A 14,807-nucleotide genomic window follows, 5' to 3' on the forward strand; every position below is an offset into this window, starting at 1 on the left:
AAGGCAACAAACTTACCACATTGCGTGTGAATTTCTCAAAAGATGTTCGACGATCCAGTGTGTTTTCCAACTTAAATTTAAAATAAAATTAAAAAAAAGAAACAAAAAGAAAAGAAAAAAGGAAGGCAAAAAGAAACACAAGGAAAAATGGAGTAGAAAAGAAAGACTGATGAAACAATGGACTGCAAAACAAAGTTTGTATAAATCAGGAAGCAAACACAGGAATGAAGCTGTAATGGGACTCTGCAAAACAGGGGATGGGCAAAGCAGATATAATATTCGACAAAAATAATTTTTCATGGGGATCAAAGTGGTTTGATTTAAAAGAAAAACTGAAAATAAAAAGAAATAATGAAGTGCACGTCTTGTGTTAATGAACTGACAGTCACAAACTTAAGGACTTCACACGGACAGTTGTAGCTTTCTGGTATTTTCAACATCTCTCTCTATATTGGATCTTCAGAAATCAATGTTTGAACAAAAAACAAAATCACACAGTACTTTCATATAATTTTAGGTTGTCATTATAAACAATAGAATGCCATGGTGTTAATAACTAACTTGTTCCGGTAACAATTGGGGCCCTGATTTTGCACGGCACAGCGCTCCCAGCTGATTCTAGGAGATTACTATTTAGAGCCCACTAATAAAATTATTTATCATTATAGAAATCTTCATTGCACAAGCTGCTCCATATACTCTGGGCTGTGTCTATTCAGAACTCATTCCATAATCTGGACTTTTCTAAGCAAATATTACATACCAAGACATGAGCCTCTGCTTGCCGAAGTGTGACATGACCAGTCTTTCAAGTCATATTCCTAGTCTACTCAAAACTATTAATGTAATGATAGGGAAAGAAACAGAATTAGGAAGCCCCTATATTTATAGTTGAGATTAGAAATTATTCATAAGAGTAAGATTGCTTCTAAACACATTCTGTTGCTTTTATAGGTGGAATAAAGCGAACAACAATTATTACATACGCAAACTTGCAAACATGAAAGACTATTCTTCTGGGATTTTATTTTATTTTTTTAATGTATTTGTAAAGCACTTTTCAATTTAAGGTGCTTCATAACAGAGAAAACAGTACAATATGGGATGTAAAAATAAAAAGAAGTTTTGCTAGATTAACTTATTGAAACATGCCTGCATGCAGGATATATACACATATATGTATATTGAACTCCTGTGTGTATGTGACCCTCCAAACACGCCAAGCTGGTCACCTACCAGATATCCAGTTGCACTGGCACAGGGGAGAGAAGACTGAGTATTGTTGCAAACATAACCACCGCTTTGCACAGTGGCAAGACAAAGGCAAGATGGACCAATACCTTTTTCTTGGCCTGTAGCAGCTCCTGGTAGGCACTGGATCGTATAAAACGAGGATAAGAATCACTTTTCATCAGTTTGTAAATGTGCTCCTGAAAGGGAAAGAAGGAGCTGTTACTCCCATAAAAGAAGACATAGGTAAAGTGAGAGGCAGTCGTATATGTTTTAGTTGTGGAATGTATACCAGCCAGCACTATACAGGAACGGAAGTCTTCTGGGATGGTAGGTTGCAATTCTGAAGCTAAGGCTGAATTGCTCTCTATTCTTAAACCAGAAATCCCATTTATTTGTTATGTATAAAGAACACAACACATCCTTCTTTAATTTATAGTCCCTATTTCCGCTACAGAATTAGGTGTCTAAGAATTTACAGCTAAGTCCTAGCTTAAGGCCCGGTTTCAAACCTCCCTTGCATTAGTTAGTTTAGCTAACTGACTAAATCAGGAGGTGTGGATCCTTCCTCATCAGATTTTCTGAATTAGTTTCCAGAGACACTTTTCTGACTTCATAGGTTAGGAAAAAGTACTAGATTTCTAAGTCAGCACCACAAATCAGCACTTAAGTTGGGATATGGCTACTCTTGAAAACATCCTGTGACAGACGTTTAGTCTGCTGTCCAGCTGACAATATAAAAAGGAAAATACATATGCAAATTGAAAAACAGTTCCATGCTAATATAATTTCCAAGGTATTTATTCCTCAGGGGCATATGAAATTTTGGAAACTCTTATCCAGAAAACAAATGACACAAGCAGTTTATAGGGCTTTTCTTTTTGGAACATTCTCATTTATGTAAAGTATGAAAACCAAAAAATCTATGACATAGGTCACTTTATAATTCTAGTTCTAGGCATAAAGTTAGGAAAGAGATTTGTAGAAAAAAATTGGAATAGGAAATACTCTCAAAGATATTATTAAAAACTCCACTGAATTGTGTTGGCTATTTTTGGTTTATTTTTTACTCAAACCTTACATTTTTTACTTGTAGCACAGAAATAAGGAAACAGCAAATAAACCATGAAGTAAATGCTGTTTCTCAGCTTGGTACTGCATAAAATTAGTGAATAGAAAGAAAGCCCAACAAACCACCTTGCAAGGAAAAATTAAAGCTAGTTTTAAAATTTTGTTGTATTAAAAACTCTGAAAATGACTTTAAGTGCCTTTCATTGTATTTCTGACACTAAGCAGAGAAATTCTGGTGCATATTCAGAGTTTAGGCTGCTTCATTTGGGGAGTTCTTATTCCACTCAGTTTCTATGAAAGCAGCCAATGCTGCCAACAGGGAGCAGAAAGGACTGTTCTCCTGTTGTACATATCAATGGTGGCATTAAAATGTTATTTCTGCGCAAAATATAACCTTATAAAAACAAGAACAAATTAGGCTGTATTAGTATCGTTAATGTATACATTAGTCAGGAATTGAGGCTAGATGTTATTTAACACAATCAGTCTATCTTTAGTCATGTATCTCTCTCATTTGACATGGAGTTCCATGGTGCTGTCTTTCAAGTCCAGAAATACTTTTCAAAACATTTTTAACCGCAATTAGATGACTTGCTGGCTGCCAGAATGACTTATAAGCGGTCTCTTTCCCAAGTGGCAGGCCATAAAGAGCCTGCAGAGGCAGAGCCCTGCTGCTGACAAAGCCCTGCCACTGCAGGTGGGGCACTCTGGAAAGGTCCTCAAGCTTCGAGTCAGAACACACAGGTACAGTCTGCCCCCTTTTCCCAGAGAAATAGTGGCTTCCAGTATGCTGAACTGGATCCAACAAGCAGAGGTCTGACAGGAGGAAAAGTCCAGCTTGCATAAAGACTGAATACTCCATGTCTTTCACAAATGAAGGAAAAAAAATTCGAGAAGAGAGATCTGGAAGTAAGATGGTGTTGAAATTTTATACCTATTTAAAAAAATAAATTGGATACTGGCAAGGAATTTAATTGTCCTTTACTGACTCAACTGCAAAGACGTATTTTTTTTAAACCTTTAATCTTACTAGATTATTTGTGTCACTTCTGTCTTTGCTATATGCTGCATTCCTAAATCTCCAGAGGGTCAGCACATGCAAGCAAAAACTATGTGTTTGGCTTAATGCAGAGTACTTCAAAACAGTGGCTATGATATAGTGCCTAATGAAAGCTTTATTGTTTCATCATAGGTTGCTATTCTTATAACAGCAAAATGAAAAAGTGGTAGAATTATTCCCCCTCCTACTTTGGGCCGAGGCACTTCCCAAAAAGTAGAAAGCCCCGATTCAATTCCCTTCTCTCCTTTGTGGGACTTGCAGCAGCATCTCCTGACTCCCAAGACGATGACCTAATAATCAAGCTGCAGGAAATTCTGCAGGGATATCATCTCAATCTCTTCTTTTGACACCATTTCACTTTGCATTAATAATTAAATTTTCATCACTGGGCTGCTGATGAAAAAGCGAGGATGGTATCAGTTCTACTACTCTTACTGTGAATCCAATTGTTTTCTATTGCTTTACTCAGAAGTCTGCAAAGATGAAATATTAAGTTATAAGTCATATGAAGTATTACATTTAATACAGAAGTACTTGCTTTTTCTTCTGAGGAAAATTGAGATTTGTATTTTACTGTTTTGTTTTTTTAACTTTTAATCTCAAAAATAAAAGTATTTTCACAAATGTAGCTCTGGTCAAAAGTATCTTTTGATGATGGTATTCAAATTGCTACTAAATCAGACCCCCAAAATCCAAATAAGACATCTACTGATTGTCATTTACTGCTGTAATACTCATTATTGAAGCGCAGATTTTTGGGATCTTTGCCCAAAATTCTGTAGATAGTAGTTTAATATGGTACAGAATGCACAACATCCGTGAAATATGATACTTCTACACAAGCTGTCACAAAATGTTTTTTCTCACATAGGTCATATTTCTTCATACTGGGAATCTATGACTCCTATAAATGATAACAACAATTTTGGACATGCATTGAGACAACAGACATCGAGCCTGTATCAGGAGAAGACTTTCAGATACAGACCATGAGAACTAGAAATTAACTGGGGGGGGGGGAAGGGAAGCTTTTCTCTTAATGTAACTGAATAATAAAATTAATAAAACAGGAACATAAAAATATAATTTTCACTGCACTATATGCTTTGCTCCATTTGAAGTCCACTGGAAGACTCTACATCAGGCACAGAAGTTTCATGAAGAGCTTCACAGGCCTCATGAAGGAAAGAATGTTACCCATTTGCATTGCCAAAATGGCATTTCAGGAAACAGAGCATTACCCTTTAATTCCTAAATATATCTTTGTTTTTATATATATAGATTTCACTAGCCAATATTCTACTTCAAATATCCCTAAACAGGATTGCAAACCGACCTGAGCATCTTCAAATGTGTATCTTCCAGGGTCCTTTACATTCTGCGTGGTTTTGTCATAACTTTTTGAATCTAGATTGATAGCGCTGGGGGCACCTGGAGCAAGAAATTCTTGCCAGATCTCTTGGACGCGAGCAGGAACTTCACGGATAGGCCTCTTCTTCAGGTCTTCTACTGCTAACCAGAACCTATGGCACAACATAGCATCTTGACTTCCAATTCAGTATAATTATTAATGAAATGCTCATACTCTTCTTCGATCTTAAAAAAAAATGAAGTAACTGAAGTTTTCATCTACAACATGCCAAAATAAGAAAAATCTGTAATTTTATGTTGGGATCAGCATTCTGATATACTTTCTCAGGCAATCAATCCACCTTAAGAAGCAATTATTACAAGCCTTTTCATGCGGTGGGTGGGAAATCCTTCATTACTTATGTATGGGTAACTTATGGGAAGGTTTCCATTTAGCTGGAATTTAACTAAGATTTCATTTCACCTGAACCAGAAGGGCTTTTATTGCTTGTGAACCTATTACTTTTTGACATTCCTTCAAAGGCTAATAAGAACTTATGTTCTTTCTATCTACACAAATCTCTCTCAGTCCTGCTGAACTATAAACTGTGTAACTGTAATTTTGTTACTATTACTCCACAAATCACGTATAAACTGGAAAAGCTTTTGTTTTGCTCGCTATAATTTAATTTCTTTCTTCAGCATTGCATTTCACTGAATATTTTTACTAAAATGATGAATGGAAGTACTCATTCTTTCTTTGCTGCTGAGCAAACCAACATCAGGCAGCCACATATAGTGCAGGCCAGTTCATTGTATCTTTCTCACTGAGTCTGGAGCAGGACCACTAAAATTGTCGTGAGCACTTTATGATCACAGCTAGGTAGCTATAAGCTTGGATAATCACTTTTCAGTTGCTATTATGACTGTTTTACCATTATTTCTTCTATGGGTGTTCACACTGTCTCACTGCACAAATTCTAAATTCAGCTAGGATCCCATGCTTAGACATGGCGCAGACCACTCAGTTCTCCCCCGCTCCTGGAGAGCTCCACTAAAGTTTGACTTTGTTAAAAATGCAATATGTACCATCACAACTTTTCATTGTTGTTTTGACACAGATGATCCTATGAAACAGATAAGCTGAACCTTGAAGTGAGTTAACAAAGCACAGATACAGGCTGGGCAGAGAATGGATTGGGAGCAGCCCTGAGACAAAGGATGCGGGGGTGCTGGTTGACCAGAAGCTTAACAAGACCCAGCAATGTGTGCTCACAGCCCAGAAGGCCAACCGTATCCTGGGCTGCATCCCCAGCAGAGTGGCCAGCAGGTCGAGGGAGGGGATTCTGCCCCTCTACTCTGCTCTGGTGAGACCCCACTGGGAGTCCTGTGTCCAGCTCTGGAGCCCTCAGCACAGGACAGACATGGAGCTGTTGGAGTGGGGCCAGGGGAGGCCACAAAAATGATCCAAGGGCTGGAACACCTCTCCTAGGAGGAAAGGCTGAGAGAGTTGGGGCTGTTCAGCCTCAAGAAGAGAAATCTCTGGGGAGACCTTATGGCGGCCTGAAAGGGCCTGCAAGAAAGCTGGAGAAGGACTTTTTACAAGGACCTGTAGTGACAGGACAAGGGGTAATAGCTCTAAACTGAAAGAGGGTAGATTTAGATTAGATATAACGAAGAAATTCTTTACGATGAGGGTGGTGAGTCCCTGGCCCAGGTTGCCCAGAGAAGCTGTGGCTGCCCCCTCCCTGGAAGTGTTCCAGGCCAGGCTGGAAGGGGCTTTGAGCAGCCTGGTCTGGTGGAAGGTGTCCCTGCCCATGGCAGGGGAGTTGGAATTTAGATGATCTATAAAGTAGCTTCCAACCCAAATCATTCTATGATTCTACGAACTGTGAAATAAGTTGGCTTTTACAGGGCTGACAAATAGTTTGGGTGCACCTTCAAAATGTGGTTCCACTGACACTGTGAGATCAAACTTGCTTAGCTTAGTTAAACAAAGTCGGGACAGGGCAGAGGAACAGTGGAACCGTACTGAGACCACCCAAGAAAGCAAAATTATACCACCCTCAATCCAAATTTAAATATAGATATTGCAACAAGTCTTAAGAGAAGATAGTAAAGCATAGCAAAGAAAACCTTACAGTATTCCTCCTATAAGACATTCTTCACTCGAGATGATTTACCTTCCAGGAAACAAATAGGCCTTCACAGTACTGTTTTGAAACTCCTTTGTAGCATAGATGGAAGGAGACCGTGCTCATCACTTACAAGCCATTATGGTCAGCTTCGCTCTACTGAGATGACTATTTTAGTTACTTCTACACTATTCCATTTCCATAGTACCTAAGCACAATCTTTCTGTCTATTGAACCCATAAGACTGCCCAAAAGACAAAGGAGTAATATTATCCCAGTTTTGCAAATATATTAATAATGTAGTAATTTACAGTGGTTTCTCCAAGGTCACGAAGGTAGTCTGTGCCAACAGAAGAACTTCAGTTTCAAAAATTCTGGGTAGCATCACTTCTCTTTATGAACTGCAATGTGAATTGAACATAGATCTACAGAGAGCCTGGGGATATATCCTGAGAATCTGATGGCAATGCAGAAAGAATGGAGGCCTCATAACTCAAGATTAAAAACTGCACAGCTCACAAACTCTACTTCAGCTCACTCTGCCAAATTTGTGCAACCTACTTTGGTTTCCTTAAGCTGCTTTCGATATTTGCATTTAAAAGTGTATATCCTGCAGTGCTAACGCCTTCAAATGCCTCTTCTGGGACTGACTGATTACTCCTGTGTATCGAAGTCAGGTAAGGAATAGAAAAATGAAAGGGAAGGATTTTCTTGGTAAACACACATTTTCTATCACCCTGCAGACATCCTGAGGATCTAGCTCAAAGCTGTCACATTCTTATTTGTTCCATTATATCACTGCCAACACTTCTGGAAGTCACCACAAACACGCCGTAGGATGCTCTTTTCTTTTGCACGTAAACTGTTTCCATATAGCAGGTTATATTCAATTATGGGGAAATAGATGGGAGACAAATTTAACTTTGTTGAGGAAACATTCAGCTTCCAACGTAGAACAGGCAGGTGGTATAGACACATCCTTACAGGCTGAACACCAGCTCTTTGATAGATTAATTTTTTTTTATCCTTCTAACATTAGCACTCAAAAATCCTATGGAAAATGTGATGTTCTAAATATAGAAGCCTCTGTAAAAGTGGGAAGAAAGTGCTGATTTCTGCGATATGTTATATCTAGGGTGCTTACTTCACAGTTGACACACGTTTAAACATTTTAATCTACTTACTGATCTTTCAATAAAAAATGCCTGCCCTCGTCCCATGTAGAGTTAAAGTCAAATGTGCAAAGTTAGGGAATGCCCAAAATAAGGCTACCACCTCTTGCATTTTCAAAAATAACTTTTCCAAATATCCCATGGCAACCAGTAGCACAGATGAAGTTGAAATGGAGTCTGCAAGACCTCAACACAGGGCGTCAAGTCAAAAGAGTTCCCTGTCCCATTTTACAGCTCTGCTTCATGAGCTGTGACCAGAGTAAGCGAAGACTCCTGTAGCAGACAGCATGCAGTGTGCAACAGTAAATAATATAAACATGTGCAAAATAAGGGAAAGAGAGAAAAGGGGGAACCCAACTGCATTTTCTAGACAATGATATACACAAACTTAGTGCTTTTTCATGGAAGGAACTAGAGCTCAGTCTCTCTACCCTTGGATGAAACTCTGTCTCCTGTTGCTGGAGGTTTACTTTTGCCATGGAGACACTCTCTAGAATATGCTCAGTACCATTTGAACAGAGACCTGAGTAGCTGGGTACAAACCTCACTGCTGTCTTCTGTCCCAGAATTTGGGCTGCCATACCCTGGGTCACACGCCGTACGTATAGCTGAGGGAGAGTGTATAGCATATGAGAGTCGTACATTCAGCCACATGACATGGTGAGACACATGTTGCAAGATATCCGGAGATTATGTCCTCCAGCTGGATTACTTTCAAAGTGAGGGTGGCCTTGCCAGATAAATAGCACAGCTGCAACACTGCTTCTGTCCCATTAACTGACCTAAATGTCAGATGCAGCCATCAGCACATCCCAGATCAAGCTAATCAGCTGAATTTAGCACATAGGAGCACAAAGTGAAAGAAAGGCTACAGTGATTCGCCATGAAATGTGTAAGGTTTAGGCAGAGCGTGGAGACAGTGAAGTGAGAATTACGTGGGCTTTGCACCCAGTGGACATGACACAACAGGTCAGAGGATAGACCTTTCAGCATGTTCAGCAAAAGCAAACAAAAACCTTAACAAACTCCATGGAGAAAATCAGCTAACATTTTTCTAGGGGCAGGAAAGACTACTCTTTGATTCCTAGAGTACACCTTCTTGCCAAGTACAACTTCAAGCTTCAGGACATAGTAGTGCTGCAAGTCTTCAAGAAAATGACAGAGAAAACCATTAAATCTTGCAACTAGTTCCTTCTCATCTAATCTGCAGAAATGGCAACATTGCTGGGACTTGGAGTTTAAGCTTGAGTCTGAATGAGAAATAAAGCACAGGCTATTTCAGCCTTGAGGATTAAACTCTGGTCAAGTTATTAGCACCCAAAACAGGGTCTAATAACACTGTGAAGGTAAACAGTACCAGTGCTCATGCTGTGTGGGAAAGTGTCACTACCAACACTTCTGTTCAGACTTGCAGGACAGACATCAAGGATGGTTAATCAGTCTTCATACCTTCTAACATGCAGAGCTCTCTTCACCATCAGTGAAGACAGAAATGTCTTGCATTTAGTTATGAAGAGCAGTGATCAGTAATAAAGAGCAAAAAAGTGAGAGTGAAACAGGCTGGATTAAAAAGAAATTTTAACCTCTTGCACCATTCTCCCTCTTCTCTAGTAAAAGCACTGTTATGGTGTTATCAAAAGAAAAACTAGAACCACGGAAGTAAGTTAAACATAAAATTAAGCATGATGACTGAAACAGTTTGTAGGCAACACTGCAAAATCTTACTAGTGTATATGTGGAGTTTTATTTATTTTTTCTACAGGATATAATTGAAGCTGCTCTCTCCAGTACAGAACATTTCTACAACAACTTAAATGGACGAGTCCAAAATCAACATCTCACAAAATCTCAGCTTGCAGGGGGAGGGTCAGAGAAAATTTATCAAGAGAAAACATCTAAATCTAGCTCTCTTCAGTCCTTCACTTGTTTTTCTGGACAACCAGAATTCAAAGCTCCTTTTCCCTATTTACTCACATATCATGAAAGCTATTAAATGAGGATAAAAGGAAGGGGCAAGGGGTCCAGCGGCTTTTCCTTCTGCGCATCATGGAAGATGTCCCGTCACCACTCTCCCTTCACTGACCTAGGAGGCTTTTGCAGTCTTAGCACTGGCTTGGAGATCACACCTACTGTGATACTGCGTAATGCCTTGGACAGGCTTTCAGGCTGGCAGGTCTGAAACCATTTAGCTCTTCACAGGCTGCAATTCCTACAGAACAACCACTTGGGAGCAAATGTACAGTCAGCATGTGAATATTAACTTTCCAAAGAATTCTGCAGCACTGCAGAAAAAGGAAGGATGTGGAGAGGAATGGGGATTTTCTACAGGGATGAAAGAAATTAGGTCTCCACATTGCAGTAAGACTCATTTCACTGTCTCATTCTCTTTGAAAATTCCTTTTTCAGTGCTTAGACAGCCTTGCAACCAGGCTCAGTAGTATCAGATAATGCTCAAATTTAAGTCTTGTGAATTTTAAACAATGGTCATCATTTTTGTATTAGGCAGTGGGAATTTTATAAATTTCTTATCCAAATCATATGTTACTTTAGCTATTTGTTCTGTGTAGTGACCAGCATGCAAAGTGATCCCTCCAAAAAATCTGCATGGTAACAAGAGAGTTACAAGTCAGCCTGCATTAAGTGAATGCAGAATCCAGCCTGGGTGTTAGCAAACTGCAATCCATCTGTAACAAAGCTACTGCACTGACAGAACTACTTAGTTTTATTTCTTTGCTGTGCTTTACAATGCCCCTTTAGAGACTGAAATAATATTAATTCTAATTTACAGGCAAAGAAAAAAAGCACAGAGATACAGCGTATGTAGGTGAAAGCCCGTTGCATTCCTAATCATTGCACAGTTCTTGGTTTTAACTCATGGCTCGAGTTTTATCATCCCTGTTCTGTTTCTTAAGACAGGATCTACATCCACTACGACCGAGATTCACAGCCAGCTTAGAGACTCTTAGTCCGAGCTAATGAAACAGTAATGCTGGGACTTATAGCTACATAAGATAATCACACGTGAACAGAAACGGTGTATCTGGTGGACATATAATTTCACATTTTTGGCATTTCTTTCACCAAAGTGAGGTGTAAGACTTCTAACCAAGTAATACTGAATCTCTGCAGTGTCTGCAGTCCCTTGCTGTATCCCGTGCACTGCGTTTGGTAGCCTGAGTCCAGGGTCCCAGCAGCCCACCCCACTGTAGGTTTCATGGTGCTTCTTGTAAATTTTATCACTATTAGACCAGCAAAAGGACAAAAGTCAGCTACTGACTTGAATTCGCTTTGTTGCAAAGGGAAGATGTGGATGGAAATAATTTTCTCAAAGTGGCTGTCAAACCACAGAATCACAGAATCACAGAATCACAGAATCACAGAATGTTAGCGGTTGGAAGGGACTTCTGTGGGTCATCTAGTCCAACCCCCCTGCCGAAGCAGGGTCACCTACAGTAGGCTGCACACGACCTTGTCCAGGCAGGTCTTGAATATCTCCAGAGAAGGAGACTCCACAACCTCCCTGGGCAGCCTGGTCCAGTGCTCCGTCACCCTCAAAGTCAAGTTCTTCCTCATGTTCAGACAGAACTTCCTGTGCCTCAGTTTGTGCCCATTGCCCCTTGTCCTGTCGCTGGGCACCACTGAAAAGAGCTTGGCCCCATCCTCCTGACACCCACCCTTCAGGTATTTATAAACATATATTAGGTCCCCTCTCAGCCTTCTCTTCTTCAGGCTGAACAAGCCCAGCTCCCTCAGCCTCTCCTCGTAGGAGGAGCTCCAGTCCCCTCACCATCCTCATAGCCCTCCACTGGACTCTCTCCAGTAGTTCCTCATCTTTCTTGAACTGGGGAGCCCAGAACTGGACAGAGTACTCCAGATGGGGCCTCACTAGGGCAGAGTAGAGGGGAAGGAGAACCTCCCTCGACCTGCTGGCCACACTCCTCCTAATGCATCCCAGGATCCCACTGGCCTTCTTGGCAGCCTGGGCACACTGCTGGCTCATGGTCTACCTGTCGTCCACCAGGACACCCAGGTCCCTCTCCACAGAGCTGCTCTCCAGCAGCTCCGCCCCAAGCCTGTACTGGTGCATGGAGTTTTTCCTCCCCAGGTGCAGGACCCTGCATTTGCCCTTGTTGAACCTCATCAGGTTCCTCTCTGCCCAACTTTCCAGCCTGTCCAGGTCTCACTGAATGGCAGCACAGTCTTCCGGTGTATCCATCACTCCTCCCAGCTTTGTGTCGTCAGCAAACTTGCTGAGGGTACATTCTAACTCTTCATCCAGGTTGTTGATGAAGAAGTTAAACAAGACTGGGCCCAGTACTGACCCCTGGGGGACACCACTAGTTACCAGTCTCCAACTAGACTCAGCGCTGCTGATGACAACCCTCTGAGTTCTGTCATTCAGCCAGTTCTCAAAAATCGGCTCAAAAAATCTGAAAAAAAAACCACTTCCAAAGAACAAATTGCCAAACTGGGGTTAACAGGTAGGCAAAGAAATTGGTGGTCTTTTAAATTTAAGGTTTATTCAGCAGTAATGCTTGAAACCATCGAGCTTTTAATTTCTGTTACTGAGATCTATAATATTTTGACTCCCATACACAACAAGCTTTACAAATTCATGCTTTCTAACCTGACTTTACTGTCTGAGCCTAACAGCGGATTGATTTCCCTACAGTTTGAGAATTCATAAACATAATGCTGAGCTTGTGAGGCAGTTTTCCTTCATTTAATCATCACAGAAAGCCTCTTTTCAGTGCAAGCTTGATCCCCTGGCTGATCCTTCCCAGGGACAGCCTTTAAGCTCATATTCACCGTTGCTCAGATGTTATATTTTATAATGCCAACATAAGAATCTAGAGAGAGAGACAGAAGAGTAGATGGCATGTCAAGGAATCAGCTCTGAACACATTTCTCTAGGGAGTTTTTCTGGACCAGTCACTTGCAGTTTGCCTGTGGTTAGTGTTGTAAATAGGATTAGAAGAGCGAGCTAGGGATTATGTGGGTAACAGTCTAGTTGGCAGAGAGACAAATTAATCACAGAAAAGCAAAGAAACTGCAGCACACACCAGGCTGAATAGGTTCATGTTTGAACAGCTGCTCTGCATAAGGAATTACCAGGATGCTCTTTACATACAAAAAATTACCTTTCCTTTTCTTGGTATCATTCTGATTTGTAAAGTTTCATTTCACCATTTGGATGTTCTAATTAGAAAAAATCTATATCCATCACTAATGAAGTTATCAACACACATACAGGTCAGGACATACTTAGACAGGGGTAACAGCAAACAAATCAGTTGGAAAATATCATGATGTCTACAGTATCCAATATACATCTGTGACGAAAAATTCAATGTTTGAATATGTACATGGTCAGCAACATAGTGAAGCCCATATCCAATTATTCTGCCGACCAACTTCGGTTAACAACAAGGAGGTCTGTGCAATTACTCTGCATTTATGAGTCAACACCACAGAATGCTAAACGCTTCTTGTAAGAGGCCACATAAACATAACTCTAGTACGAATGGCTATGCCACACCTTTTCAGAGTGAGAACTGGCACAGACAAAAAAGTAGTTTAGGATTTTTCTGAGTTCTAGAATGTGTGCAAATAGGATTTTACACTCCTTATGTTATTCATGAATGGGAATTGATACAGATAACATCTGACAGGAAGGTGGAAAAGTAATTGTTCTCCCTCACTTAAAAGTAACTCTGTATATATACTTTTAAAAAATATTTAAGCATCATACACTAGTAACACCTTTCCATTTTGAAATTAGTGAGGAATTTGAGATCAAGCTGTCTGCTGCTTCTGTTGTGTCAGATCCTCGAGTACTAGAATCTTGGTGGAGATTTTCAAAAGCCCGGTCATCCCCAGAAACCTGACCAACAGTGAAAGTCTGTGAATTTTACCTTTAAATCCATTTTTTTTTTTTTTAACAAACTCTCATTTTTAATTTTACTGTTCTCATAATCTTGGACTTAAAAGATACTGAACAGGCTTTGAATGGGTCAATATTTTAAACTGGTTCAATAAAATGAGCTGAGAGAAAAGCTCTTACATGGGTAGTTTGACTGAAAGTTGGACATGAATGAGAAAATATGCTTCACATGAGTCTCTGCTAAGTATATGAATCTTTCCCACAGCCTGAATATGGGAGCAGGCAGTAATCTGCATGAATGGATTCTGAAAGGTAAGACACAGAAAAATTTTTCAAGGGGTAAAAAAATGAAACAAAAGGTATCAGACAAATGACAAAACCCAATGTATCATACAAGCTACTAAAAAATAAAATCCCTCTCATTTACCTTAAATTTTCTGAACTGAATTCTGACTCCAGGAATTTGAGAAACTGCTCTCTTCCCACAGGGTCTTTCAAAGCTTCATCCATGCCAAACCCCCATCGTTTCACCCTCTGCTGTCCTGGCTCTTTGCTATAGTAGGAAAAACAACAGAAGCTACAATCAGCAATACTTCGGTATTCTAATACTCTGTGTTCATAATTTAGAATAAGTCCTAAATTTCAGCCTCAGATTTCTCACCTTCTAGATTGCTCACATCTGTGTAATGTTCAGAGATGATTAACCAGGCTGTTAGTACCTACACAGGATGCATGCATTTACACCAACAAATAAGGACTTCCAACTAGGAAATGTTATCAGATTTTAAAAGGTATCTTTTTTCCTCACACTGGAACCCTGGAAACTGGTTACTGTAACTTTTTATACAGATTTTTTAATCTATAGCTCTTCCCATCTTACGAAAATGTAAAGGTGGAAAAAACAA

At 40.0% G+C, this 14,807-nt stretch overlaps 1 protein-coding gene across 7 annotated transcripts in view; it reads right to left on the reverse strand.

Moving 5' to 3' along the window:
• Positions 1–14,807, reverse strand: part of RGS7 (regulator of G protein signaling 7) — a 266,918-nt gene that overhangs the window by 26,546 nt on the left and 225,565 nt on the right. For all 7 annotated transcript variants that reach the window (XM_009933299.2, XM_075412522.1, XM_075412521.1 and 4 more), the window contains 3 exons: positions 14,330–14,455; positions 4,698–4,884; positions 1,341–1,430 (listed from right to left, as the gene is read on the reverse strand). In XM_009933299.2, coding sequence (XP_009931601.2) covers positions 1,341–1,430; positions 4,698–4,884; positions 14,330–14,455 — 403 coding nt within the window. The remainder of the gene's footprint in view (positions 1–1,340; positions 1,431–4,697; positions 4,885–14,329; positions 14,456–14,807) is intronic.

Source organism: Opisthocomus hoazin, chromosome 2 (genome assembly GCF_030867145.1).
Source record: "Opisthocomus hoazin isolate bOpiHoa1 chromosome 2, bOpiHoa1.hap1, whole genome shotgun sequence".
Classification (NCBI taxonomy): domain Eukaryota; kingdom Metazoa; phylum Chordata; class Aves; order Opisthocomiformes; family Opisthocomidae; genus Opisthocomus; species Opisthocomus hoazin.